Genomic DNA, 26,094 nt, shown 5'->3' with positions numbered 1-26,094 from the left:
AATGCTACATTAGTACTCGAGTGGCTGTCCAAATAATGTATTGTTACGATTAGTTGAATATTTAGTGAACGGAATTCATAACGTATCACTGAAAAAAAATAAAAAAGAAGAGGCACTATATCTTATGGACTATCTCATGTTTCGGCGGATAACAACCACATATTTGACCGAACTACTTGCTGAATTTCATGACGTAGAGGTGGCCCGACCAATGACTGTGTTGGCGCGACATGTCAAAACAAAAATTGGGAAAGTAGAGTAGAAATTCTCTGGTTGAGTGTTGTAGATTGGAGACAAGCAACAATATATCAGCAATTTATTAGATTCTCCATTTAAACGATTTGCTTGGTATTTGGTCCGAAGGGATACGTTCTAAAATGTTAAAAGACGCCAACCGCTTTGTCGCCTCTTTGAAGTGAGTAACGCCAACTTCATCTGTACCCTCGTAGCTGCACCGCTGCTGCTGCTATCCCCTTTCTATCCTTTCATAGAATTATTGAAAAATAATAATTTTGTAGAATGCAATACAGAAGTCGTTTTATTCTGTTGATTCTAATTTGTTCACACAAGACTGCTTGCAATATTGCTTGACTGGTTAACGTGAGATTTAGCTAACATCAACTATCCTACTACGATGGATGGCTAACTAACTGTGTAGCGTTAACGGTAATGTTAATGTTTTGTCGGATAATCATAGCTTACATGAATGTTGTTGTTATTTAAGATTGTTATGTCAAGAAAAAGCCGAAGACGAACTACTATACGAGGTAAGAAATAATCATTATTTGCACGTTTATTGTGCAATAGAAATACAAATGCTCATGGTTAACTAGCCTATTGCAATAGGACGACATCCAGATCTCCTTGGTCAAACATGAAGTGTCACTGCACAAGTTAGTCAGCGGAAATCTCCCTGTCCTCGTCGTTTGGAAAAAGGTAAGCACTGTCATTTATCAGGCTCTTGATTTTCTTGTGTTAGTTGAGTCAGAGAATGTCTAGACGGACTCTGGTTGAGTGTATGAAAAGAACCCAACCAACTGCGCCACCAATACCGTCTCTGTTTCCAGCTTCATATACCAAATGCGCTGGAAAGGGAAGAGACTGAGGACTCGCTGCCCAGTGAGGCCGCACTGGATGAGGAGGAAGCCACTGAGCAACAAAACGACATTGGTCCTCAACCTTTATCACTAACGAAAGCAAGGTAACATACTGACTTTAGAAATGCTTTTGTGAATGCATGAAAACATATTGCTCTGAGGTGATTAAATTACATCATTTCATCATTTCCTGCAAATGCCTTGTATAATTGGATTGTGGCATGATGTGAGACTTGTGAATTTAGTCTCTATTGGAAATACTATTTAGCAAATGTACAGATTTAAATCAGTCCCGCGTCTCAAATGTAAACATGTGTCAAGAATCGTGAGATTTTGATGCACTTTTCTTAATGTGCCTGCTTACCAAGATCTCAAGCTGATGGGGCCCATCTGTTTGCAGGCAGCTGTTGTCTTGGTACACCATGAGCCTGAACCCAAACATGCCCAATGCCTTGTGCTCTCCTCTCCTGCCTCTGTGGGTGCGCTGTGACATGAGTGACCCCATAGGTACCACGTGGCTTGGAGCAGAACCTGTCTCTACAAGCAACAAAGTCAGTGCCATCAAGCTGTACACTGTTTGCAGCCAAGGTAATGAACTCCTCTGACTAGGCCATCATATTCTTTCGGAATGATTTGGACTTTATGTTTTCTTCTTTACCTACAGCTGAGGGAAAATATCACTGTGGAAACTCAGCCTTACCACACAGTGGAAACCTCAAATATATATGTATATATATATGTATACCGTAATTTCCCGATTATTAGCCGCGGCGTATACATTAATTTTGCAAAATTTCTTCAGCTATGAGGTTAATACACGGGGACAATTCATATGGTATCAATATGGTTTTGTTTCTTTTAATTTGCATAAAACACTGTCCCGCGGCTTATACACAATGCGGCTTACTGTATATATGCGGGAAATTACTGTATAATTGTATCTGTGTGCAGATCTATTGTTTCTGTATGCCTTTGCTCACGCTGAGTGTTTTGCAGGACATATGGTCATCAGACTTTGACACCTGCATTGTAATATGTTGTGCAGGTGGAACTGAAGATAAGTCATCTTTTCCCAGTTTGGATGAACTGATGCAGTTACATCAGAAGAGACACCATGCATCTGCAGTAAGACATTTCACATGTCAGCTCTTCCAGGATGTTTTTCAAAATACCAGTTGTAACTGAATTGACATTTATTTAACTAGTGTTGAAATGTGAAATGAATTGAAATAAACTAAATGTATGCTGTCTTTTCAGGTCGAGACAAAGGGCTATGCCCAGTACAACTTGTTTGGCTCCACAGTGGTGGAGAATACAGTCATTGAGTCCCAGTGCAGCGTCACTGCTGTCTTTAATTGGAGCAACGTGGAGAAGATCTTTCAGATGCCACCCCAGTCCTCCGAGGCTGTTTTGGTGAGCAGGACTCTTTTTATTGAAGTTCTCTTTTAGTCTAGGACGTGTCTTACTCCATGCTGAGGAAACAGCCCCTATCAGTCAATTTTAGATGTGCAGAACTCTCTGCGATTCTTTTGATATTGTAAGAAGATGCACAACCTTTTATTTCCAGGATATCAAGCTGGCAATCGGAGATATGAAAAGCCCTTTGTATGAAACCTACAAGGAACTAGAGTTTCTGGAGGCAAGAATTCAACTAATTAAATAATCATATTTACTGCTAAATAGAACTGTCTTCAATAATTCACTTCTTTTGCAATCCAAAACCTAATAACATGTCGCCCTTTCCTTTGTCGTCCCCTAACGGTGCTACCTGTGTGGGCTGCTTTGGCTTGCTCACCCCTCCCCTGTTAGGCTCTAGCCCAGGGGCTTCAGACAGGTGAAGCAGAGTGGCCGGACCCCACTGACCCCAGGTCAGCCGTGGACCTGACTAAAGCTCTTGTGGAAGGTACTGCCATAGCCATGAATGGATGATGTCTGTTGGGTTGCTGATTTGATCACGGACAAATTAAGAATCAGTTTTCAACTACTGACCAACAAAAGCACAATTCCACCTCTAAGACTTCTTTCCAATGGGGTTCTCAATTTTTGTTTCCATGTTGTAGTTATTTACTGATTGTTTTTTTTTGTCTATGTGTCTAAAGACACACACACACACACACACTCACACTCACACTCACACTCACACTCACACTCACACTCACACTCAAAGTATGTATTGTAATTTGGTACTTTCTTTGCAGAGCTGGAGAACATTGAGAAGACAGGCCAGGCCCAAACTGGGAAGGTGGTTGAGGTAACCTACCTCCTTACTCAACCAGGTTGACCTACACATCCCTAGTGTGAGCTGCGTTGTGGAGCTAACATGGTGTTGTGTTCTCCTAAACAGAAAGAAGGCAAGCCAGACATGCCAGCAGCAGACAAGGGCATCACCATCTATGGCTCGGCAGGACTGCACAGAGGCGATCTGGACTTCACTGACCAGCTCTGGGTCAAGATGAGAAGCAGTGAGACTTTCTTCTGCTTAGCATTACTTACAAAAATTATTAACACAAGTAGTTAATTGGTGTGTTTCCCCCCCTCTCCCATCAGTGTTCCGTTTCTATTTGAGCATGCAATCACAGCCATCTTGGCGTTTGTCATTTGCAGGCGTGACCTCATACCAGGACATAATAGATTGTCTGAAGATGGTTATCTCGGCTGTCAAACATGGCAAGATCAAACCAGGGGTGAGTTTCCACGCCTGTCGTCCAGTCTTTTAGTGTGTGGCATTTCTTCCTGATGTTTCTCTGTTCATTCATCAATTTTGTGATGTTTTTGAGGCAACATGTGCAAGTGTGGATCACTTGAATACATTTCACTCTATGTGCAGGGAAGGATGTCTAGCATAGATTCATGTATCATTATCTTAATCAGGTATTTGTGTGTGTTTGCAAAATAGTTTCAGTTGGAGATTAATAATATTGATCCTTGAGGATCAATAAAGTATCTATCTATCTAATGTATAAGAGTGTGTGTGTGTGTGTGTGTGTGTGTGTGTGTGTGTGTGTGTGTGTGCGCCAACTCCTGGTGTAGTTAGTAAAGATAACTTGCCACATTTCTGGAGGACCTTCGGTTGTGTGTGTGTGTGTGTGTGTGTGTGTGTGTGTGTGTGTGTGTGTCTATCTCCCCCTTTAAAAATGTTAGAATGTTCTCATATAGCCTTGTTCTCGCCCCCTCCTCCACCTGCGCAGGTGCCCAAGAACAGCAGGAACTCCCTCAGCAGACTCATCCTGCAGTCGTACAAGCAGCAGATGGAGGACGTGTGCCTGTCCGGTCTCACCCCCGTGCACATGCTGCTGGAGATGGGCCTGGACAAGATGAGGAAGGACTACATCAACTACCTCATCGGTCAGTTTGCGTCATCAACCATCAACTTTGGTCTTAGTCAGTTACCTCATCGGTCAGGGGCACTTTTCACCCAACTCGACTCGCTGCTGGAACCTGCCTCTTGGTTACGTACGGCGTGAAGGGGATACGAAAAATACTGAGAGACTTGCAGTTGAGGGCACAGTGCTACTGTCTACTATAAGGTCTCCTGCAATAGTATGAATGTGTGTACTTTCCATAAAAGCATCAGCTACACTAGAGTGCATCCTAACTGGAAACCCTTGAGATGTGCATTCATTTTTTTGATGCGCCTAGGAATTTGATTGGCTAGAGGGGGATGGATTAACTTTCTATTTGAATGAGGTATCACACGATTAGAATTGATGGAAACAATTTAGCCTGCACACATTTGTTGCATTTCTACCTGTATGCTTCCATAGAAGTTTGCCTGAACGACCGTTGCCTAAAGCCCTGCAACTAGAGCGATGACTCTGGCCCCTCCGCCACATTAATGTAAAAACTGTGTTTGGGGAAGGGGGTGGGTCCTCATTGTATGCCAACATCAACCTACAGTATCAGCAAGTTGAAACCCAACAGCAAACCTCCAATGAAGACGAAGGAGCCCTGAGCAATAAGCCTTTTAACATGCTACATGCTAATTCAATTGTTTTGGAAATACATGAAGAATACTTCAAAGTTACAGCATTGTTTTTTTTACAGCTTGTCAGATTTGTTCCTCACTATTCTTGTTGTCTGGATTAGTTATTCTCTTGCTCGTCTTATTTCAGGAAGGGAGCTGACAACTCTAAATAACCTGGTGAGGATATTTTGCCTGCTTGTTCTTTCTGTATATGTGATTACAAAAATGTTTAATTAAGTACTTAAAGGTACCATTACGTACTGAGCATGAGCTGCTTCTTATCTTTACTGCCTTCCGGTGACCTCCAGAGCTACTACCTGAGCACAGATGTGAACCTACAAGAGCAAGTAACCCGAGTGAAGAAACTGCACCACCTGGTGGAGATCCTGGTGATCTGCAGCACCTTCCTCAACCTGCACTATGAGAACCTCTTTCCATTCATACAGTAAGTTGGTCCTACACATCTACAGCACCACCATTGGGCCTGTGTCTCTTAGTTTAAGACCCTATTTTACATTAATTATGTTTATATGTTTTTTTTTAATGTAATGTTTCTGTGATTCTTTGTTTTAGATCCTGCCTAAAGTACTATAAAACCAGCCCTTACGATGAAGAACACGTGTTTCAGATGCAAATCAGACCTGTCATGATCAGCAATTTTTACCAGAAGTAAGACTTACCGTCGAGATCATTATTTCCATTCAGGCATTCTTAGCTGGAAATGTTTACATACATATACATATACATGATGGCTTAGAAATGTTCAACATAGATTGTTTGTTCATTTTGTGTGTGTGTGTGTGTGTGTGTGTGTGTGCTATAGGGAGGAGCCCATAGTGTGGGGGGTGGAGGTGTTCAGTGGTCAGGGCTCGCGAGAGGTCAGAACCTCCTTTCACCTGAGTGATCAGTCCCTGGTGGATCATGTGATCTTCTCTTCAGGTGAGACTAGAGTTTCAGCCATCCTCCGCACACATTGTATGGGTTAACACCTCTGCCAAAAGTACTAGTTTATTGAATATGCAATATACCCTAAGAGATGCTTTTTCCCCCGTGATGTAGATTTTAATAAGACTACCGTAAATGGAGAAAAGGAGGAGACTGCCTTCTTCAGTACCATGGTGACCCACAGCCTGATAAACTTCTAGGTCTCAACTTCATCCAAAGTCCTCACAAGTGAGTGACCTCAACCTGAAATCACTTCCCATACACTTGCTAGTGTATTCATTTGGAGACTTCACAATTTCTTTGTGAAAAAAAAAATCTTTTTGAACATACAAAATTTTTTAACCCTTTTGCCCTCAAAAGTATGAAAAACTGGTAGTCTGTTGAAAATATTTATTCAAAATCCAACCCTTGGTAATCACAAGTGTCCTCCCCACTGTCTGCAGAAGAAGTGAAGTGAAGAAGTCCCAGCTGCGCAGTGTTTATTAGAGAACACTGTGTGGTGTACCTAGCAACCATCGCCATGGCATTCACATTCAGTAGCTTAGTAAAAAAACAGCATTCCGGTTCTCTTGGGTCAGTCAAATGTGCGACTGACACTGTGTGTGTGTGTGTGTGTGTGTCAAGTGAAAATTGTCAGTTTTAGACATCGTGTGTGTGTGTGTGTGTGTGTGTGTGTGTGTGTGTGTGTGTGTGTGTGTGTGTGTGTGTGTGTGTGTGTGTGTGTGTGTGTGTGTGTGTGTGTGTGTGTGTGTGTGTGTGTGTGTGTGTGTGTGTGTGTGTGTGTGTGTGTGTGTGTGTGTGTGTGTGTGTGTGTGTGTGTGTTCAGTTGCGTCTGCGCAGCAGGAACATGAGGAAGACTGCACCGAGCAGGATGCAGAGAGTGCACACAGTGGGGACGACAATCTCTGTGACCATCTCCATGTGACTGGTCAGGGGATCTGAAACACACACGTAGCCAAACAACACACACGGACACATGCACACACACATATATAAATACACACACACACACACATACGCACACACGCAAAAGTTAGTGGAGTATCCCAGTGCCCTGAGGAAAACATACACTTTAGCTTTGTGTTTTTTTTATGAAGCAGACAAAGAAGTTGCCAACTGCTTAAGCACAAAGTTGAGCCTTAGAGCTCTCAAAGGGTTAATAATCACTGGTGTCCTTCAAAAGCACGTACTGTATGGGTGTTTGAAGGGGAAAGATTGGTCAGGCTGGTGGCTTACCATGAATAAGTCTTAGTATATTGGCAGCCCTGCTCCGCTGTGCCTCTGATGAAGAGAACGAGAGACAGGGTCTTAGAGAGGTGTGTGTGTGTGTGTGTGTAGCACGACACATTAACCCTTTGAGGACTGCCACGACACTTCCCTTGGCAAACCAGGAAGTGGCGTGCGAGCTTGAGCTTGCTTTCAGCCAACAGCATTAGGAGATGGGGTGGTAGATGTGTGTGTGTGTCTGTGTGTCTGTGTGTGTGCGTGTATGTGTGTGTTAGAGAAAGAGAGGGGGGTGTTATGGCTTCAAGCTGTGAAGCCTTCTGTGTCAATAGCAGCTTAAATGTAGGAGGAATCTGGGAAATGTACTCCTGTGATGAACTAATCTCTAATTTTGAAATGGCCTGAACATTGGCTATTAGTTTTGGTCCATTCACCGCAATGGAGATGACAGTTTTTCTGTGTGTGTGCGTGCGTGGGTGTTTGTTTGTGTGTGTGGGTGTGTGTGTGTGTGTGGGTATTTGGTTGGGTTCTCTGGGCGCAAAAGAGTAAATGAGTTTCCAATCTGTTTTGCAGTGAAGCCACAGGGTGCTTAGCGTGCTGCTCATAACCTTCTGTGACATTTCGTAGTACGGTACGGCTAGTGGGTTCTGGGATTTGCGGTTTCAGTTTTGGAAGAAGCAGCTGTAAGCTGAAGCAGCCTTACATTTAAAACGGCAACAGCAGCAACAACAGCAGCAATGTCAAAGAAGCCCTCAAAGAGTTAAGTGTTAAAACGAGTCGCTGGAGATGAAAATCACCAAGCCACAGCAAAGCAGCGTCGTAGAACACCCCACACACACACACACACACACACACACACACACACACTCATTAGCCGCAGCATAGCAGAATGATTTGGCTCCTCACAGGGATAGGATCCTAACAGCCGGGCAATGTTCCACCGGCACCGTTAATGCCCTGTCCAGACCCTAAGGACTCCACTCACTTCAGTCCTAAACCACGTCTCTATCAGACTCCGTTTTACGACATTCATAATGTGGATGGGTCACAGTGATGCAGTACTACAGATTGATTAGTAATTATAGTTTTTTTATTTCACTCTTTGGTTTGACTGTTTGTCAGTTGCAGACAAATCATTAGACAAATCATTAGCCTAATTATAAAAGTAACTATTACGACTTTATTACTGGTGTTCTTTTTACCACTATCATAACTGCTATCATAAAGTGAGGCAACAGAGTGAGAACTAACAAATGATGGGAGATGGTCTGGACACCTTTAACACCCCCCAACCTAATTCCAACCCATCCCATTCTCTCCCCAAACCCCCCCCCCCATCCCAAAGGACTGAGTCATTCCAGACCACACAGCGAGCCTGTTAGCAGCAGAAGCCAAAGCCAGAGAGGAATGCGCTTCATAAATGTACCCCTAGAGTCTAAACTTCATCATGCACAGGCCAAACCTTTGGCACCTCTGCATGTTCCTTATTTTCCTTGGATTTTCTTCTAGCTGGAGGGGCAAACAAAGAAAAATCCTGTTAGAGGTTTTTCTGAAAGTCTGTTATAACGCCAGTCTCTAGTTGTCTCTCAGACCGCCTCTCTCTCTCTCTCTCCCTCTCTCCGTGTGTGTCCCCTTCAGAATTGGTTAACCTCAGGGTGGACTCCCAAGAAAATGGTTTCAGTCTTGCTCAAAGCAACGCACAGCCTCTAGCATATTGAAGCCTCTCACAACACAACCAGTTCAACTACTAAGCCAACATATGTTTGTCTGAAGCCATTCATCAGAGATGATGCACAGAATCAGTTCACTGCGGGTGGAGAGAGAGAGGCTTCAAATATGTATAGGTATGGGATGTTTGGAGCAATACTGCTGTAGCCACAAAATTCCCCATACGTGATACCCCCTTAAATGTATTATTGATTTCTGGCAATAGATGAATACCAGTGAATGTCAGAATTCATATAACAGTTAGATCATGTCAGAACTCAATGAAGCTCTGATGTTTCAAAGGAGGGTTTGACACTCGGCAATTTAATTTTTAATCTCTTTTTTTGTTGTGTCATATGGCATACAAATAATAATGGGTTTCAATGTGACGTCAATAAAAATCCAATATGTGCTCTGGATATAATTTAGCCACATACTTTTTGAGAACATATTTTAAGTAAGTGACATACGAGGAAGAATCTTTTTTTGTTTGCCCCAGCTAGTAGCTTGTGTGCATGTGTGTGTGTGTATAAATGGGTGATTCATGCCACTGACCTGCAGCTAGAAGTTGATTGCTAGAAGAACATGTATCTGTAGACTTCCTCTTCCAGTTCTCCACCTGATAAGGGCAGTGCAATGCGGACATGAGTTTCTCGTTTACTTTTAGTGATTTGTTTGTGTGTCTGTTTGTTTGTTTGCTAGAAACTGTACAAAAACATCACTACCACAAGTGCCAAAGATGTATAAGGCTTCTAGCAATGGCAGCATAATCTATATCCTTTACATTGACTGTTATTTGTTTAGCAGATGAAAACGTGATTGACTATATGCTTCTTGCACGTGTCAGTGTTATGTATTCTGCCATTACGGATGCCTAAAGTAGGGTTCAGACCAAAGCGTCCCGACGAGCGACTGCAACTCAACGTGTTTAATGCTCTGCGACAGCGTGCGACTGCTTGCAACTGCGTGCAACTTCTAATTCACACCGCTGCAACTCAGTCTCGTCGGGAATCTTTGGTGTGAATTGGGCTTAAGAGGAATAACATGATGCATTTTGCAATCCTAATCATTTGCTCATGGTAAATCTTTTTCTTTTGCAGATGGGTAAGACCCGTGTAAGATGTTTTCCTCTACAAGAGTTGAGTTACAGCACCATATTTCTTCTGTGTACAAAGTGTCCTGTCTGTTTTCATATCTATGTAATAAACGTCTTGTTTAATGTTGCAGAACTACATGTTTGTATGCTGTTCATGTTCGGCCTTTTAAGGAACCCCATCTGTGGCCAATGGTCTTTGCAGTAATTAATAGTTAATAGTAAAAAGTATATACCATCTTACTACACAATGGTTGAGTGACTGAAGCCGTTGTGCTTTTTATTCTGTACAGAAGTTTGAGACCGTTGTCTCAAATGGTCTATTGTTAATTTGGTGCGTTGTAATTTAATTGGTTGAATTGATTGGTGCATAAGAACCAGGCGGCAGAGGCCTTACCTCTCTCTGACTAGGAAAGCCGTTGGAGTTGATGATGTTCTTGTAGAACTGCACTGACGCTTTGGGGTACCGGGGCTTGTTCTTGTTCTTGAAGTCCACATAGTACAGGCCGAACCTCTCCGAGTACCCCTCGTCCCACTCAAATTTGTCCAGTAGAGACCAGGCCGTGTAGCCCTTAACGTCCACGCCATCTTTGATAGCTGGACGTGCGAGAGAAGAGGACAGAGAATCTCACTGGAGATATTAAGACTATCATACATTGGACACAAAGTAATCAGAATGTGTTTAAAGGCCACTTTACATCCCCTAGCCACAGTGAGTTAACCTATGACCTGATTAATGATTAATCTATGACCTAACTATCTATCTATCTATCTATCTATCATGACTTTTGCCCAGCTGGGAATTGCATATTGCGGGGCTAACCAACAGAGATTGTTTCACTCCTTAGCAATATGTTGCTCAGGCGACGCACATAACTAAGCCATGGTGAGTCAAAGCATCGACTGCCAATTACCTATGTAAGCACAGGTGTGTTTACATAGGTAAGCACAGGTGTGCAGGTGTGCCATATGGAGTTGATACAACTGCAGCCTTGCTACTTTGGGGCCAGTGTAAAAGATAATGGGAACAATCCCAATAGTTTGGTACATTATAGAGAACAATGTTGGCAAAGAAATCATTTCAAGAGATTTTGAGAGTGTTGAACTTTGTGTGTTGTGGTTCAGTGGAGAATAATGGGGTGACTTGAGCGCAACTGACCCTTGAGCATCTCGTTGGTGTAGTCCTTCATGTACTGTATCCTCCAGTTATCACACAGCTCTGTACACTGCATCTTCTCTGACACACCGTTCTCTGTGATGTAGATCATTGGGTTCCCATACTGAGTCTAAACAGGGAACAGAGAACAACTTCTTAACGAATATATTTACAGTTGGCCAACAATTATTATCAACGGCAGTGGATTTAGGAATTTTGTACATTTTGCTGTTAAGCAATTTAAGGCATATGTACTTTTACCTTTACTTACCAAACCATAACCAGTAAACTCAAGGAATGAGAAAATCCTGCAAGATAACAAAGTAGTTTGATAAAGTGACGCCCCTTGGGTGCCACCTCTCCCACCTTAATGAAGTTGAGCAGCCTGCGGAACCCCCAGGGCACGGCGTAGAGCCACTCGGAGCCGGGGTCCGGCCAGCGAGGGTCCACCAGCTCGGCCACGTCGCGGTCCGTGAAGAAGGTGCTGCCGCGGCCGGCCGGGTAGGTCTTGTGGGTGATGTAGCGCGTGGTGAAATGGCCGACGCCCAGGAAGTCGCAGGTGCCCTTGACGTAGCTCTTCTCCTGGGAGGAGAAGGTGGGCAGACGGGACGTGCCCAGGCCCTGCTGCGCACTCTTACGACCTGAGGACCGCACACACGCAGGCATGGCATTTGCACTTCCACATTACCGTCATTTCCTGACTATTAGCCGCGGCTTATTCATTGATTTTGCTCAATTTCTTCCGCTATGAAGTTAATACAGGGGGGCTGTTGATATGGTGTTAATATGGTTTTGTTTCTTTTAACTTACATAAAACACTGTCCTGTGGCTTATATGGGAAATTACTGTATATATGTTAATATTTATGTATCTATTTACAAGTAGTAGTGCAAGTTTTCATAGTAGTTTATGTTCTTCGATTCATTTACTGTGTGTGCCAAATGAGTTTCATACTTTTAATTGAATATGTAGTAACTATAGAATAAACTACACATTTACAACATTTCTTCTTTCTTAGTCTGTCTCAGCCTGATCTAGAGTGGGTCAATGCCAGACTAGGTCAGGATTAATCCCTAAGGAGGTTACTATTTTCTGTCAGGAAATTGCTAAGAAACATGTGAGAGGCAAAGGAGGCTGACATGAGAGAGGAAAACTCATCCTTCACAGTAGATCCAGTAGGACCCGATTCATTTGTTGTCTGTTCATATAGATTAGTTCTGCTGTTCTTACCAACGAAATCCTTCATCACTTGAGGGTAGTCCCCGTGAAAGATGGGTGTGGCGAACCAGCCCATGTAGAACTGGACGTATCGCTCTGCTGCCTCAATGTCCTTCTGGTTGGTCATGTCCACAGGCTCGCCCCAGTCTCCGGCCAGAGAGATGCCCACCATACCTGGCGCACAGAGCCAAAGACACAAGCCATGAGTACGCACACAGAGAACAACAGACTCAGGTTAGTATGAGCTGCTTACTGGAAGCTTCATGGGGGGGCTGCAGTTACACAGAGCTACTCCTGCAGTGTGGATGTACACTACCAAGTTAAAAGAAATAATGTGGCATCATTAAAAACCAAATGTATTTTTCTCTGACATAATGACTTAAAATGGGTACAGAGCAAAATGTAGAATGGACCTGCAGCCCAGGCCCTGCTAGAGCTCCATGTTTCATTTTAATGCAGTGGTCACAAAAGCTATCCACTTGACAAATGTCAAAAAGCATTAAAAAAAGTTGCCATTAAAGAAAATGTTGCCATTAAAGAAAAAGGGACTTTGCTGCTTTAATGCCAGCCTATTTTTCTTGCTGCAAAATCATTGTTGTAGGTTCTGGAATTATGGGGAGCAATTTGAACCTTCCTGCCCATTGTTCATTACCTTTCTGTTTGTTTCTCCATAGAGTGTCATAGGTATGCCATACCTTAGCATGGGCCTAGGAGGGAAGGATGGGGTGGAAAAGATCAACACAGCTATTTAGTAAACAACATGTTTCAGTCCAGAATAAAGATGAAATCAGAGTGCATCTGTGACCTTGGTGATGACCTCTGACCTTGATGATGTGATGGGCAGCCCTGTAGGCCCCGGTGCCTCTCAGCTTCATGCCTGGAGCATGCTCTCCTGTCTCATAGCCCTCCACCGCCACAGACTGCCCCAGACAAAACAACAAACAGCACAAACAAGTTAACAACTCATAGGGGAACTAATCCAGAATCCAGAACTTTCCACATATTGAAAATGTATTTGGATAGAAGGGCATAAAAATGGACTAAAATTGAGTTTGTCTGAGTTGGCACTCTTGGCAGTCTTGTTTTGACTCCCTGACAAAGGCTTGATACCAAAATATGTCACTGATAGTGATGTAATGTAATTGAGACAGGTATGCATACCCATGGATTGTTGAATGTAATCCAGTATTTAACTCGGTTTCCAAATCTCTCGAAACAGAGGTTGGCAAAGTCATTGAAGTAGTTCACCATGCTGATGTTCTGCCATCCACCATATTTCTCCTGCAACACCTACAATCCAAGAAATTTGTGGGAAAACAGAAATACTTTCACTTAGTAACACTTAAGATTGTGCATTCTACACCATGTTTGGGGAGCTTCATGGCGGAAGAAAGCAGGATTCTCAGGGCCCTGTACTGACAATAGGCCTTAATAGAACATAAGGACCAACAGTATTAGTATTGGGATGCTCCCATGGTCCTAGCACCACCCCGTACTGTATCAGAAATGTGGACGTCAAATGTGAGGCTTCTGAGAGACACATGTAGTGTGGATATGCACCTGTGGCAGGTCCCAGTGGTAGAGGGTCACAATGGGAGTGATCTGATTCTCCAGCAGAGTGTCTATGAGGTTCTCATAGTACTTGATTCCTTTCTCGTTCACGTGGTCCGCTGTATAGAAAAGATATGTAGTTATTCATTCAAAGTCATGATCAGAAAAAGCCTGGCTATAGGAGCAATTACAAACATGATGTTACGCAAACAGTATTTTACCAGTAATATAGGGATAATCATGTACGCAAACTGAGTGAATAAATAGGATACTGCATAGTATACTTCTCTCCTCTAAACTAGTGACCACAATGGGCCATGTCCAAAGCACCCGAAATGGCCTTTTTAGTGCACGATTTGTAATATCACTGTATGACCAGCATTGGGGAAGTGACAGAATACACATACTGGGGTTATGTATTTAAAATTCAAGTATTAGTTGCTGTACTGAGCTACAGAGGATGAGTGTGGTGGCGTACACTTGATGCCAGTGGGCATGAGCCTGGGCCAAGAGATGGAGAAACGGTAGTGGTTCAGCTTCAGCTCCTTCATCAGCGCAACATCATCCTGCGTGAGGGCGGAACAGAGGCGGGGTTACAATAGAACAGGCAGGAATCTGAATGGGTGAAAAAGCTGTCAGTTCACAGGTGTAAGCAGTAGTGCCTGAGTCCAAAAACAACCTACAGTACATAAACACCACATATTTAGTTAAAAAATAATGTTTATGTCAAATAACTTTTAAAATATATTTGCATGTGTGTTACATAGCACATCTAAAAACAAATAACTGACAGGGATACACCATCAGCCAATAATGATATATAAATAAAAAGCTGTTCTTCCAACCATAGTGGCCCATGAAGAAGGTGGCTTTTGGGCTGATTAGTCTCCCTCCACCTACCCTGAATTTGTAGTAACCTTCACAGGAGGAGTCCCCAGTGTCGTTGAGGAAGATCTTTCCCTTCTTGTGGGTGAACACATCCCAGATACTCAGTCCTTTTCCATCTTTGTCCCAGGCTCCTTCGGTCTGATAGGCTGAACTGCCGGCACCCCACGAAAATCCTGACCAACACAAACAAGCCCCTCATTTATACGCCAAGTGAAATCAGGGGCTTACCTGAACAAGACTATTAAGACATCTACCAATCTAGCAATATTTTGCATGAAAAAAAAAACAAAACAAGATATTTATGAGTGGTGTTGACAAAAAAGGTTAAGTAAGAATAGTAACTGTGAATGTCCAACTGCCCATTCTAAACAACTGACATCTTTGAAACTTTGAGAGGCTATAACTGAATGTTCTTAAATGGCAGGCAGAGGTGCAGCTTAGAACCTGTGACGGAGAGTGTTATCATTCAGTGGGAGGTACGTTACCACTTGGAAAAGTGCCATAATAGAAGGAGCCGCGCTCGTTCTTTGTCCAGTCGAAGTCCTCAGCCGCAGACAGACACAGCACCAGCACAAGCACATGGCACGTGGTCACTGCACCGCGGGGCAGCATGGTAGTCCTCCTCAGCGATTGGCACGGGCACAGGCACACTCACTCTCCCTCGGTGGCTTCACACACAACTGGGCACAGGTGAAAGAGACCACATCAAAGGAACACATCTTAATAGCCTCAAAATATAGCCTCTAAAAGTGGCAAGTGAAAGAGCATAACAAGTACATTTAATATATCTTAGCCTTTAATATTCCCAAATGGCAGACAACATAGACAAGTTATTAAGGAAGTTGTAGATACATGTACAGTACATGTCAGGGTACTCTTACGATAATTTACATTATATTTCATCCATCTACAGTGATGAATATTGCTCATTATTCATCACTTCATTCATCAGTGCTATTCTTGATAGTCCTTGTCAAACCATATCCCATCTAACCAGTTCTGACCATATGCAGAAATGTCTGGCCTGTTCGACATGGCAAGGTGCATAAAAGATCTGAAGCATTCATGTTCTGAACATGACTTTCATCTAAACACAGAATCAAAACAGACCACCCCATTCTGCTGCCCTATCTGTTACACAAAGACAAGACAGTGACCGAACACAGCTGAACTGGCTAGGGTTTCCAGTGGTCAAACATGAGAACACATCGCTACTGCAAATGGACATATAAACATGTTTATATTTGTTTAGTCGTAAAGTTACATGCCCTTTATATCATAAAAGGCCCAAGGTACAGAGACCCACATGGGACATAGGCGAAAAAATTGCTTGAACTTTCTTAAGTGCACACAGCACAGCAGTGGTGCTCACCAGAAACCATCCATGTTCCAGTAGCTATGTGCCACTGAGATATTTTAGGTAATAAAACCTTTAGGTAATATTTTTTTTTTAAAAACAAGCCTTTTTAGTTGTACGTTAGACCTACCTCACAGAATCTGCATTGGCTCCAGTGAAAGATGTCATTAAGTGTGAGAAATAGTCCAGCCAAACAGCTCATCCACCTCTCTGGCTCAACAGTGCAGAGACTACAGCACCTGCTCTCGCTTCACCACATGGAAGCATCCAGAGATCTATTCAGGGTCAGGGGTGGACAACGGTGGGGTGGGGGTGGGGGGATCTCGTGACCCCAATCCATACCAAAATGCTCTCCCATTGGAGGTAAATGGACTGTGAGCTCATTTTGCAAAGGTGGACAGAATCTCTTACAAACGCAGGTTTGACGCGGTAAGCAAAGTTAATGTTGCGAGGGACTGATAGGTGATTGTGTTGAGTGTGACAATGACCGTGACCAGTTGAAAAGGATTACTCCAGTGCAGAGGATACCTGGTCTTTCAAACTGCACCTGGCATCAGGTCCACACGAGGGATTTTTCAACATAACTGGGACATTTATTTTAAAATCATAATTACATACTCTACCTGTTCCTTTTTAAAGGTCCACTCAGATTATTCTGTAAAGAGATATTACACAACTGAATAGATTACATAGCATTGGTGAAAATATTAAACATAATGTTTAATTAGTGAAGCTTGAAAAATTAAATAACTAACTAAATTCATCACATCATTCAAACAATTTTATCCGATTTTTTGGGTGCACCATATAATGCAGCCAAGAGCAAGAAGCTGTTAAGAACTTGTTACCGATTATTCAAAGTTCATAGGTCAACACTAGGTACGCACACACGCTAAAGTTCCTGTGAAGCAATGCAAGAGACACAGCTAGGGCCCACCTTGTCCTGGCGTCCCAGACACAGAGACGGGACTGGGGAAGGATGCTGCTGCTGGAGCGGCCTCTGTTCACCTCCATGGGCATCAGCGGAACATGGAAAGCTGTATATATCCATCGATGAACTCCCCATTGTTAGGGGCCGCGCGTGGCGCCACCCTTCTCCAGAGTGGTCCCTGAGTGCTTTGTCCAGCGCCGCAGCATTGTTCTTGGACCTTTTGGAAAGTGCTGAACTGCTGGACCTGGGTGGCGATGGGGCACATGGCGCGGTGGGGGGCTGCAGGGGTGTTTGGCACGGGCACTGCCCCGGGCAGGGAGAGGCTAGAGAGGGCACCGTACGGTCGGGTCTGGATAAGTGAGCCGTGCTCTACACGGTGACCGCAGTTTAGCATATCAATGCTGCACCCATGTGGTGCCCATGCCAGGGCACACAGGAGTCCTGTGTGAAGATTCTCGTGGGAGCCACTACTATATTCCACAGCTTTACATATATCTCTGGGATCAGATGTTGATGTCGCTAAGCTGGTTGCAGCCTCCATTCTTACATAGATGATCGGTGCAGTTTTGCTATTTAGCACCATGGTGAAGAGAGCACCATCAGTCTCCATTTCCCAACATACTCCTCTTCACTCTTATAATCTGAGCTAGTCAACACGAGAGGATGGCAATGCGTAATATCAAAAGCGCATTTATTGAACATATTCTGTTTCTTTACCGTCACATTAACAAAATGTACAATCTCTAAAGTGACAATGTGGTTTCAAAAGAATGTAAACATCAAAATAATCCCATGTCTTCTCTTTTGTGCTCAGTTACTTTATAATATCCAAACGATCATACTTATAGTCATTTCAAGGCAAAGGTAGCAGTGATCTCTTAGTGGCTCAGAAAAACAACATGATTTTTCATGACTTGTTTAATATATACATCAACTGCTGTGTTAAGTTTACTAAAGACCTTTTGAATTTAAGCGTGCTCTCAAAAAGTCCCAATATTTACAAACCAGTCAGAACAGAAGCGCTGAATAAAGGTAGCTTACATCTTACATTCAGGCTGAATGCAATTCTATACCAAAAGGACTTCACTTTTGTTTTGTTTTGTCGTTGACGGTTAAATAGCACATGAAACAGTCCAAAGTCCACAACACTTTCCATGTACTCCAATGATATTAGAAAGCCTTGGCTAGAGTTACAATGAGAGGACAGTGATTCCTAGCAATGAGCTCACGAGCTACTCTCATTACAGACTGATTACATCCTACAGCATAAACGTCACCACGGAGACCAGGGGTGCAAGGACATCACATCACATCCAGGTTTGCAGGAGCAGGTCACTAACGATCAGTAACAGTCGTCATCGTCCTCGTAGTCCTCCTCCTCCCCTCCCACTCCCAGCATCATTACAAGTTCGTTGTTACCATCCTCATCTTCGTCTTCGTCATCATCTTCATTTTCGTCCTCCTCATCCTCTTCCTCCTCTTCCTCCATGTTCTGATCTATTGGGGCTCCGAGGACTAGTTCTGTCTGGTTGATTTCTGCCTCATCATCTGGATTAATTTCCACCTGCAGCACAGAAACAACATCCGCTGTAATAATGGACAGCTTACCAACCCCACAGTTCAACATCAACACAACATAAGGACCGAGGCATCTGCACATAAATATCTTAGGTGTCAAAATGACACAATGCTTATGTAACAATAGCCAGCTGGTACTGCAGGAGACCTCCTTCCAAACACCTTAAAATGCGTGCTAGCGAGAGAGAGCTAGCACCCTGGGGTCTTAGCTTGGTTGCTAGCACGCTAAACTCCCAATCTGAGGTGCTGCGTGTTGCAGGTTTGAGTCTGGGCGAGCTCAGAGCTGAGCCACTCGGTCAACACAATACAATTGATATTGGAGCCGTGATTGGGGAGTAAGGTTTAAGGGGGGAAGATAAGTTTAATGGTTAGCTGGTTCATAGCTGTGCAGTATGAATGTTAGGTAAACCTCCCTCCTGACAGCTGGGCTGTACCACGCAGTCAACACAATGCAGGTTACATGAACATACAGCTTTCGACAACCTATTGAAGCGACCATTTTCAGTTACAAGAGAATCACATGTCCAGCCTACAATTACAAGTCACAGCATCCACTGAAAGTGATTTTCAACTGAAATTGAGTGTGAGTGAGTGTGAGTGTTCACCTGGGCTGAGGCAGTCTCCTCTGTGCATTCTGCATTCTGGGCATTGATCAGTGACCTCAGTGCTCCTTCTTCAAACTTGAAAGAAAGAGAAAGAGAGCTGTTAGTCTGTACATACACATGTCAACACATGAACACACACACACACACACACACACGCACACACACACACACACACACACACACACACACACACACACACACACACACACACACACACACACACACACACACACACACACACACACAAACACAATGCATCACTGCTCTCATGTGATGCAATACACACCATCACGGGTCATAGTCAATTTCAGGAGTATATATTTGTCAGCTTGATTGACACCTACAGTGGTGAGTGCTAAAAGACTGGATCATTCCTGGAGTTCGTATAAAGTAAATGACAAATGCATAGGATTAGGACACTTTTATCTTGCTGCAACAGACCAACCTAGTCGGCAATCGAGTCTTGTCCTGCAGTCTACAGACTAGTAGCCTACCACAGCTAACTCTTTGTTTTAGGTACATTTGTGCGAAGAAAGAGCAACAGCAGCGCGTTTATGTTGGGGTGTCAGGCGCTACCTTGAGTCTGTTGAGCTGATCCTGCAACATCCCCTTGATTTTCAGAAGAGTCTCCTCTTCCTTCTTCAGCTCCTGCAGACGGCTAAGCATGGTCCCAGGAGGCCCCTACCGCATTCCTACAGAAAGAACGTCACTGTCATTCAAAGCACCGCACAAAGTTGCGCTGTGAAACGGCTGCGATGATCGTCTTTGACCGATAAGTCGTGATTAATGTAATGTTGCCCACACATTCGATCACAGAGTGTGTGGAGCAGCTAGCGCTACCCGTGATGCGTAGGGGGGAGATGCAGCCTATTGACATAGAAGTCATAATTTCCCAAACGATTAAAATACAGAGACGGGAAAGGTCGGTAAAAACGCATTTAATGCACGTCGTTGCAGTGATGGACTCAATAACACTATGACTTGCAACCAATAATCACGACATGTTAGTCAGATTTCATCTGTTTGACAATCAAGCGGACAATTCTCATGGAGATCAGAACTTTGCATAGCATTGCAAACACCCAATACACTGCCTGGGTATCGCTGTGCCTCGGAATAAATGGGCCATTAGGCTACCTCAAATTCCAAAACGGTCTAACGTGAACAAGTGTGCGACACAAGGTTCCGTGTTTAGGTCTGCTTTGTCAACATGCATATCTACTGGTGAAATAGCTAGCTAGCTAACTGATGTAGCCACACCGCAAAACGGATAACGGTATTAATACATTTTCATTGCATACGTACGTGAACACAGTGTGCACTACGTCTTAAAGTGAACAGACTGGCGAAGTTGCACTGTTATAAATAAGGGCAGATTTAGAGATCGCATCACTCTTGCAGTACAAACAACACACACTTTCACAGGAGGTAGCAGACGTCACGAGTGAAACGTAAGTGAGGCGCAACCAACTTCCTGTTTGAGAAAACCCCTCTTCCTTTCCGCCAAGAGCCAAACAGAGATTGTGCGCCCCCGTGTGGTTGATTTTGAGAGCTTTGAGGGAGAGAGCTTTGGGTGATGAGCTCGGAATAGTTCTGCGGAGTTACTGGAGTAGCCTAATATCTGACAAGTCACTATTTTAATAGCTCTATTGGTCAGTGTTTCGGTTTGTTTCGTTGTCATTGTCTGTGCCGTGTGTAGTTGTCCCTTCTGTCTGAATCTTTATTTTAAGAAATCATAGTAGGCTAGTAATTCATATGAGCAAATTATGTAGGCTATGTTTGTGCACCATGTAGGGCCTACAGAATTGAAAATGATCAACAAAACCTTCATTTAATCACCCAACACCCCACCTGCCTCTGCTGTTCTCACCTGCATCGAGAACCTTTGAACTGGCAGGTGCCAGCTTTATAGGAACCAGGAAGCCTAATTTGTAACAAATGGATTTCATGGCGTTAGTCTCCCCATAAAACAGTCAACCATTCTTTGAGGTTGCACTTGCATGTTTGAAAAGGAATTTATTTTGCGGTTTGAAGGCAGATTGATATTCTGTGTCAGGATGGCATGTAATTTCACTCAATTCAAACATGACTTGAAGGCAGAAGTTTGTTTTCCTTGTGAGCAGACTAAATCAAGTAAAAAACGTAAAAGCTCAACAGAGAGCAGCAGTGAATGATTGAGTGGCCTTATTTATTAGGTTTGTCTCTGTGTGAAGACACAGACAGAGAGAGGGATAGAGAAAGCTAGAGAGAGTGAGAGAGAGAAAGAGAGAGCAAGTGAGGGAGGGAGAGAGAAGAATGTTTATGCACTTTGCTCTTGCATGTTTCGTATTAGGGGCCTGGGGTCACTAATAGAAAATGAAAGGGGATAAGGGAACACTTGCTGATGCACATGTGTAGAGAGGTTCTATCCTTCAAACTCTCTCTTTCTCTCTCTCTCTAACTCTCTCTTCTCTTTCTCTCGCTAACGCTCTCTTCTCTCTCAAGTCGTCTTCTGTCAGGTAAAATCCCTTTGTCACAATCCACACAACACAACTGTCACAACAAATTTAGGAAGCGTAAATATACCCAGCCCAGCCAAAGCATTCCCTGTCCCTCCCCTCCTCCCTCCTCGGCCTCCATCATAAACATGCTTGCAAAAACACAGGGGGAGAGGGCAAATTAAGAAAATAGCTAATTTAGTGCAAACTCAAATAAATGGCAGATGGTGCAGCACACTGATGAGAACCAGATCTGAAGCGGCCCCTAATCAGCCTCCAGAACATGCCGCAGAGGCTTGTCTAGAGAGCAGCTGTGTCTGAAACTGATCTGGCTCAGACCTGGCGTGAGTCGGTGCGATCCGGGCCGCAGGCGAGCCAGATTTGGGCCGGAGAGGTGCCCCCCCCCCCCTCCTTGAGGTGCCCCCCCCCCCCTGTCCCCCTCCTCTCTGTTGCTGTCTGGGATGTTAGCGTGTTTTATAGGCTTCCTTGACTAAAGCCATCCAGATGTGTGCCCTGATAATCACAGTGAGGGAACACGACGGGAGGTTGGGGCTGGTGCAGCGCCAAGCGGAGACATACCTGCCCCCCCCCCCATCTCCAGCCATCCTGCCCCGCCCCCCACCCCCCCACCTCACCGCTGTCCAAGTGCATTCCCCAAAGGCAGTGCCCGCCTAGTCAATCCTCAGGCACAAACTTCAGATCCAGCTGCTTCTTTTGTCCCCTCTAGTAGAGCATGAAGAGCATGATTTATTTGTATGTAATTACACTGAACCCCTCTTAGAGTCACACAGAAGACTAATTAAGCTGCTTTGCACATGTGACTATGTGTAACACACACAGGACATGATGTGGACACTTTGGACTTGTACTCTAATATAGTGCACATGCTCTCAGCATGCTATGTTTTTGTGAGTGCACATGCACCATGCTATATGTTTTTATGAGTCAATGTACAAATCCTATGTTTAATTTGTGGTCTTAACTACAAATGTACACAGTTGAACTATTAATTTATATAAATACAATTTTACTTCCTGGCTGATCTGATTAGGGGCCCAACCGGTACTTTCAGAATTCATACTTTTCAAGACTTACACGCAGGGCAAGCAGATAGATCCAACTAGCTGGCTCTGCAGAGAGCCCGGACCTTATGGGGTCCAGCTGGCATCAGACTTCAAAGGGACCGAAGAAAGGGGAGTACAGTTCACGGTGATTTAGGTTTGGTTTTAATAAGACGTTGACATCTTTATTTGTAATGTAGTATCACTGCACCACTGGCCTTGTTGTGTATGATGCGATATGAATCTGGTCTTGAAGACGGCAGTAGGGCTTGCGTGGGAAAGAGCTATTACTGTCTTTTTATCTCCTGCATTGTGATTGTTTTGTGTGTGCATGCATATGTGTGTACACACACACACACACACACACACACACACACACACACACACAATAGCACTTGTGTGGGTGTGTAGGTGTGTGTGCGTGTTTGTGTGCTTGTTTTTTTTTGCAGCGTGATGTCATTTCAGAAAGGAATGCTCCCAGGAGAGGTAATCTGTGCGGTGCAGTCGCTGTATCGCTGCGTACAATCAAAGAAATGCTCCAGACAATCTGGATGTATCTCAGGTGAAAATGTGATGCCACCAGCATGCTCTTCTTAAGAGATGCCTTCTCCTAAGATAAAATAGTAGGTAGGTAGAGCGAGAGAGAGAGAGAGGGAGAGACAGAGAGAGAGAAAGAGAGAGAGAGAGAGAAAGAGAGCAAGTAATGGAAGAAGGAAAGAGATGACAGAGAGAGTAAGATATTTCGTGCATAACATGCATGCATGTGTGTGTGTGTGTGTGTGCGTGTGTGTGTGTGTGTGTGTGTGTGTGTGAGAGAGAGAGAGATAGTGTGTGTGTATCATGAGGAGGAGACAGAGAGAGAGAAAGCGAGACGCCGTGTGACTGGTGTGCTCCTCTCCCTGGCACGCTCAGGCCATGTCTCGGGCTGGTGGGTGAGGAAGTTCAGTGGGTTTAGTGTGTGATCGTTTAGCACATGGTAGTGAGTGATGGCTCCCAGGAGATGTGGAGAGGTCTGATAACACTGGCCACCCCCATCTCCAGTGTCACGACTTGGCCTCCCCAGACCTGATCCCCCACTGAGGACTCAGTGTGTGTATGTGTGTGTGTTTGTCTTGAGGATGTGTGTGCTCGTGTGGTGCACATTGGAGCAAGGACATGCTCTTCATGGAATATACTCTTTTTGCATGGGTATGCATGTATGCATGTGGGCATGTGTGTGTGCATACGTATCTGCGTGTGTGTCTGTACTGTGTGTGTGTGTGTGTGTATTATGTGTGTGTATGTGAGTGTGTGTGTGTGTGTGTGTGTGTGTGTGTGTGTGTGTGTGTGTGTGTGTGTGTGTGTGTGTGTGTGTGTAAGTGTATGTGTAAGTGTTTGCATGTGTGTGTGCTTGTATGCATGTGTATATGTTTATGTGTGCCTGTGCATGTGTTTGTGTACTGTATGTCCAATTGTGTGTGTGTGCTTGCATGTGTGTGTAGTGTTTATATGTGCATGTGTGTGTATATGCATGTGTGAGTGTATGTCCAAGTGTGTGTGTGTGTGTGTGTGTGTGTGTGTGTGTGTGTGTGTGTGTGTGTGTGTGTATGTGTGTGTGTGTGTGTGTGTGTGTGTGTGTGTGTGTGTGTGTGTGTGTGCTGGAAGGACTGGAGCACACAGCAGTGAGGGGAGGCTGTAACCGGATCCCTCCCCAGCAGCTCTGGGGGAGCCTGGGCTGGAGCAGCAGTCTCTGTGGGGTCAGAGGGGAAGAGAGGTTCCACACACACACACACACACACACACACACACACACACACACCTACCATGTCCAAGTTCACCCATGTGGAATGTGTGTGTGTGTGTGTGTGTGTGTGTGTGTGTGTGTGTGTGTGTGTGTGTGTGTGTGTGTGTGTGTGTGTGTGTGTGTGTGTGTGTAGAAAGAAAAGTGAGTGAGAGAGGGGATATGGAAGATCTATGTGTCAACGATTTGGGTAGGGCACAAGTAAAATAGAGTGTAAAGAGAAAGAGGGAGATAGCAGTGAAAGACTCAAGTAGGAGCTTAGGTGACCCTTGACTGTTATCACTGAGGGTGTGGAGGTCAAGGGGTCAGGTGTAAGGACACTTTGGGAAACCACAGTCTTTGTTTGTGGGTTTTTACGTGCTATGGAAATTTTGGAGAGATCCTGTGCGCGCACACACACACACACACACACACACACACACACACACACACACACACACACACACACACACACACACACCTCACATAACCTTTATCTCAGCCATTACCATTGCACTCACTCATTATCCCAGAGAGTGCTCCATCCCTCGTCCTTGACTAATGCACTCTGAGCCCCACAGAGCTGCAGTGTTTGAAGGCACTCTCAGCCTGAGGAATGTGGAGCTGGGTGTGCTGGAACAGGGGCCTCACATGGGGGGCAGTATGTGTGTGTGTGTGTGTGTGTGTGTGTGTGTGGGGGGGGGGGGGGTGAGGTCCAGAGGAACAGGGAATGGAGTGTTGTGTGTGTGTGTGTGTGTGTGTGTGTGTGTGGGGGGGGGGGGGTGCAATGAGGGTTGGGGGTCTACAGAATTGAGTTGGGAGTGGAGGGGGTTTGGGGGTTATGAAGAGCACAGAATTGAGTTTGGAAATGAGGAAGGGTTGGAACAGGGAGGGAGGGGAGTGTGTGTTTGGGGGTGCGGTGAGCGAGTGGGGGATGCACTGACCTGTGAACTGTGGAGTCAGGAAGTTATGACTCAATTTTCAGCAGGAACAGTGAAGGTGGCAGATGCGGGGAGGGACTGCACACAGGGGGGAGGGGAGATGGAGAAGAGCGAGAGAGAGAGAGAGAGAGAGAGAGAGAGAGAGAGAGAGAGAGAGAGAGCGTGTGTCAAGATGTGTGTCCAGGAACTGACCCGTGCATAGACGCAAGGCCATAGACGAGTGGTGAGAGGAGTCTTTGCAGAGAGCCGGAGTGAACCTGAACCAACTATACAGAGAGCGAAGGAGAGACAAAAGAAAGACAAAAGAAAAGAAAGAGAGAGTGAAAAGAGAGAAAGAGAGAGAGAGGGGAAAAGTTGGAGAGAGAGAACGACCGAGAGAGAGCATATCACACTGGATCTTATGATCTATCTGGTACGTGTGAGACGTTGTAGGACTGAACTGGCCGAACAGTGCAGTGAGCTTTTCCTTTTGAATGACCCAGCCGTGAATCGCCTACGTGCAAACTTCCGCCCGACAAAAGAAGGTGAATGGCTCTCCCCAG

The 26,094-nt window shown here is 44.5% G+C and overlaps 3 protein-coding genes across 7 annotated transcripts; 1 reads left to right on the top strand and 2 right to left on the bottom strand.

Moving 5' to 3' along the window:
- The first annotated feature begins 196 nt into the window (after positions 1 to 196).
- On the top strand, positions 197 to 10,166 carry zwilch (zwilch kinetochore protein). Its single transcript, XM_062546813.1, has 19 exons — positions 197 to 415; positions 725 to 767; positions 847 to 936; positions 1,068 to 1,201; positions 1,498 to 1,685; positions 2,143 to 2,222; positions 2,355 to 2,510; positions 2,665 to 2,736; positions 2,907 to 3,000; positions 3,296 to 3,348; positions 3,442 to 3,559; positions 3,702 to 3,781; positions 4,286 to 4,442; positions 5,210 to 5,238; positions 5,370 to 5,506; positions 5,635 to 5,730; positions 5,885 to 6,000; positions 6,121 to 6,234; positions 10,038 to 10,166. Exons 1-18 carry the CDS (start codon positions 378 to 380, stop codon positions 6,204 to 6,206), a joined length of 1,767 nt encoding a protein of 588 aa, XP_062402797.1. The 5' UTR covers positions 197 to 377; the 3' UTR covers positions 6,207 to 6,234; positions 10,038 to 10,166.
- Positions 6,761 to 17,303, bottom strand: lctlb (lactase-like b). 5 transcript variants are annotated; one of them, XR_009940368.1, is made up of 16 exons: positions 16,331 to 16,444; positions 15,329 to 15,523; positions 14,856 to 15,016; positions 14,434 to 14,521; positions 13,965 to 14,074; positions 13,566 to 13,694; positions 13,229 to 13,324; positions 13,057 to 13,111; positions 12,417 to 12,578; positions 11,553 to 11,827; positions 11,190 to 11,316; positions 10,428 to 10,627; positions 9,493 to 9,556; positions 8,657 to 8,739; positions 7,243 to 7,287; positions 6,912 to 6,944 (listed from the first exon to the last, which is right to left on the bottom strand). XR_009940368.1 is itself a non-coding variant. In XM_062546815.1 (15 exons), the coding sequence occupies exons 2-15, from the start codon at positions 15,453 to 15,455 to the stop codon at positions 6,829 to 6,831; spliced, it is 1,755 nt and encodes a 584-aa protein (XP_062402799.1). In that variant the 5' UTR covers positions 15,456 to 15,523; positions 17,138 to 17,303; the 3' UTR covers positions 6,761 to 6,828. The 5 variants fall into 5 exon arrangements, 4 of the variants coding, with proteins under 4 accessions (XP_062402799.1, XP_062402798.1, XP_062402800.1 ...); XM_062546815.1 differs by lacking the exons at positions 8,657 to 8,739; positions 16,331 to 16,444 and adding an exon at positions 17,138 to 17,303 and having other exon boundaries at positions 6,761 to 6,944; XM_062546814.1 differs by lacking the exon at positions 8,657 to 8,739 and having other exon boundaries at positions 6,762 to 6,944.
- Positions 17,304 to 17,805: 502 nt separating this feature from the next.
- Positions 17,806 to 20,764, bottom strand: snapc5 (small nuclear RNA activating complex, polypeptide 5). Its single transcript, XM_062546822.1, has 4 exons — positions 20,620 to 20,764; positions 19,891 to 20,006; positions 19,315 to 19,389; positions 17,806 to 18,695 (listed from the first exon to the last, which is right to left on the bottom strand). Exons 2-4 carry the CDS (start codon positions 19,978 to 19,980, stop codon positions 18,474 to 18,476), a joined length of 387 nt encoding a protein of 128 aa, XP_062402806.1. The 5' UTR covers positions 19,981 to 20,006; positions 20,620 to 20,764; the 3' UTR covers positions 17,806 to 18,473.
- Positions 20,765 to 26,094: the final 5,330 nt, after the last annotated feature.

This window comes from Sardina pilchardus, chromosome 10, assembly GCF_963854185.1.
Source record: "Sardina pilchardus chromosome 10, fSarPil1.1, whole genome shotgun sequence".
Lineage (NCBI taxonomy): Eukaryota > Metazoa > Chordata > Actinopteri > Clupeiformes > Clupeidae > Sardina > Sardina pilchardus.
This window is presented reverse-complemented; position numbering and strand designations above follow the sequence as displayed.

What these genes read in the sequence shown, in the direction of transcription:
- snapc5 (XM_062546822.1), bottom strand. Translation starts at nt 19,980, where the DNA reads ATGCTTAGCCGTCTGCAGGAGCTGAAGAAGGAAGAGGAGACTCTTCTG. An exon ending in ATCAGCTCAACAGACTCAAG is followed by an intron (nt 19,390 to 19,890) that starts GTAGCGCCTGAC and finishes CTTTCTTTCAAG; the next exon opens with TTTGAAGAAGGAGCACTGAG. An exon ending in AGGAGACTGCCTCAGCCCAG is followed by an intron (nt 18,696 to 19,314) that starts GTGAACACTCAC and finishes TCTGTGCTGCAG; the next exon opens with GTGGAAATTAATCCAGATGA.
- zwilch (XM_062546813.1), top strand. Translation starts at nt 378, where the DNA reads ATGTTAAAAGACGCCAACCGCTTTGTCGCCTCTTTGAA. An exon ending in AAGACGAACTACTATACGAG is followed by an intron (nt 768 to 846) that starts GTAAGAAATAAT and finishes CTATTGCAATAG; the next exon opens with GACGACATCCAGATCTCCTT. An exon ending in GACTAAAGCTCTTGTGGAAG is followed by an intron (nt 3,001 to 3,295) that starts GTACTGCCATAG and finishes CTTTCTTTGCAG; the next exon opens with AGCTGGAGAACATTGAGAAG.
- lctlb (XM_062546815.1), bottom strand. Translation starts at nt 15,455, where the DNA reads ATGCTGCCCCGCGGTGCAGTGACCACGTGCCATGTGCTTGTGCTGGTG. An exon ending in CACCAACGAGATGCTCAAGG is followed by an intron (nt 10,628 to 11,189) that starts GTCAGTTGCGCT and finishes TCGCACGTCCAG; the next exon opens with CTATCAAAGATGGCGTGGAC. An exon ending in TATACTAAGACTTATTCATG is followed by an intron (nt 6,945 to 7,242) that starts GTAAGCCACCAG and finishes TGTGTGTTTCAG; the next exon opens with ATCCCCTGACCAGTCACATG.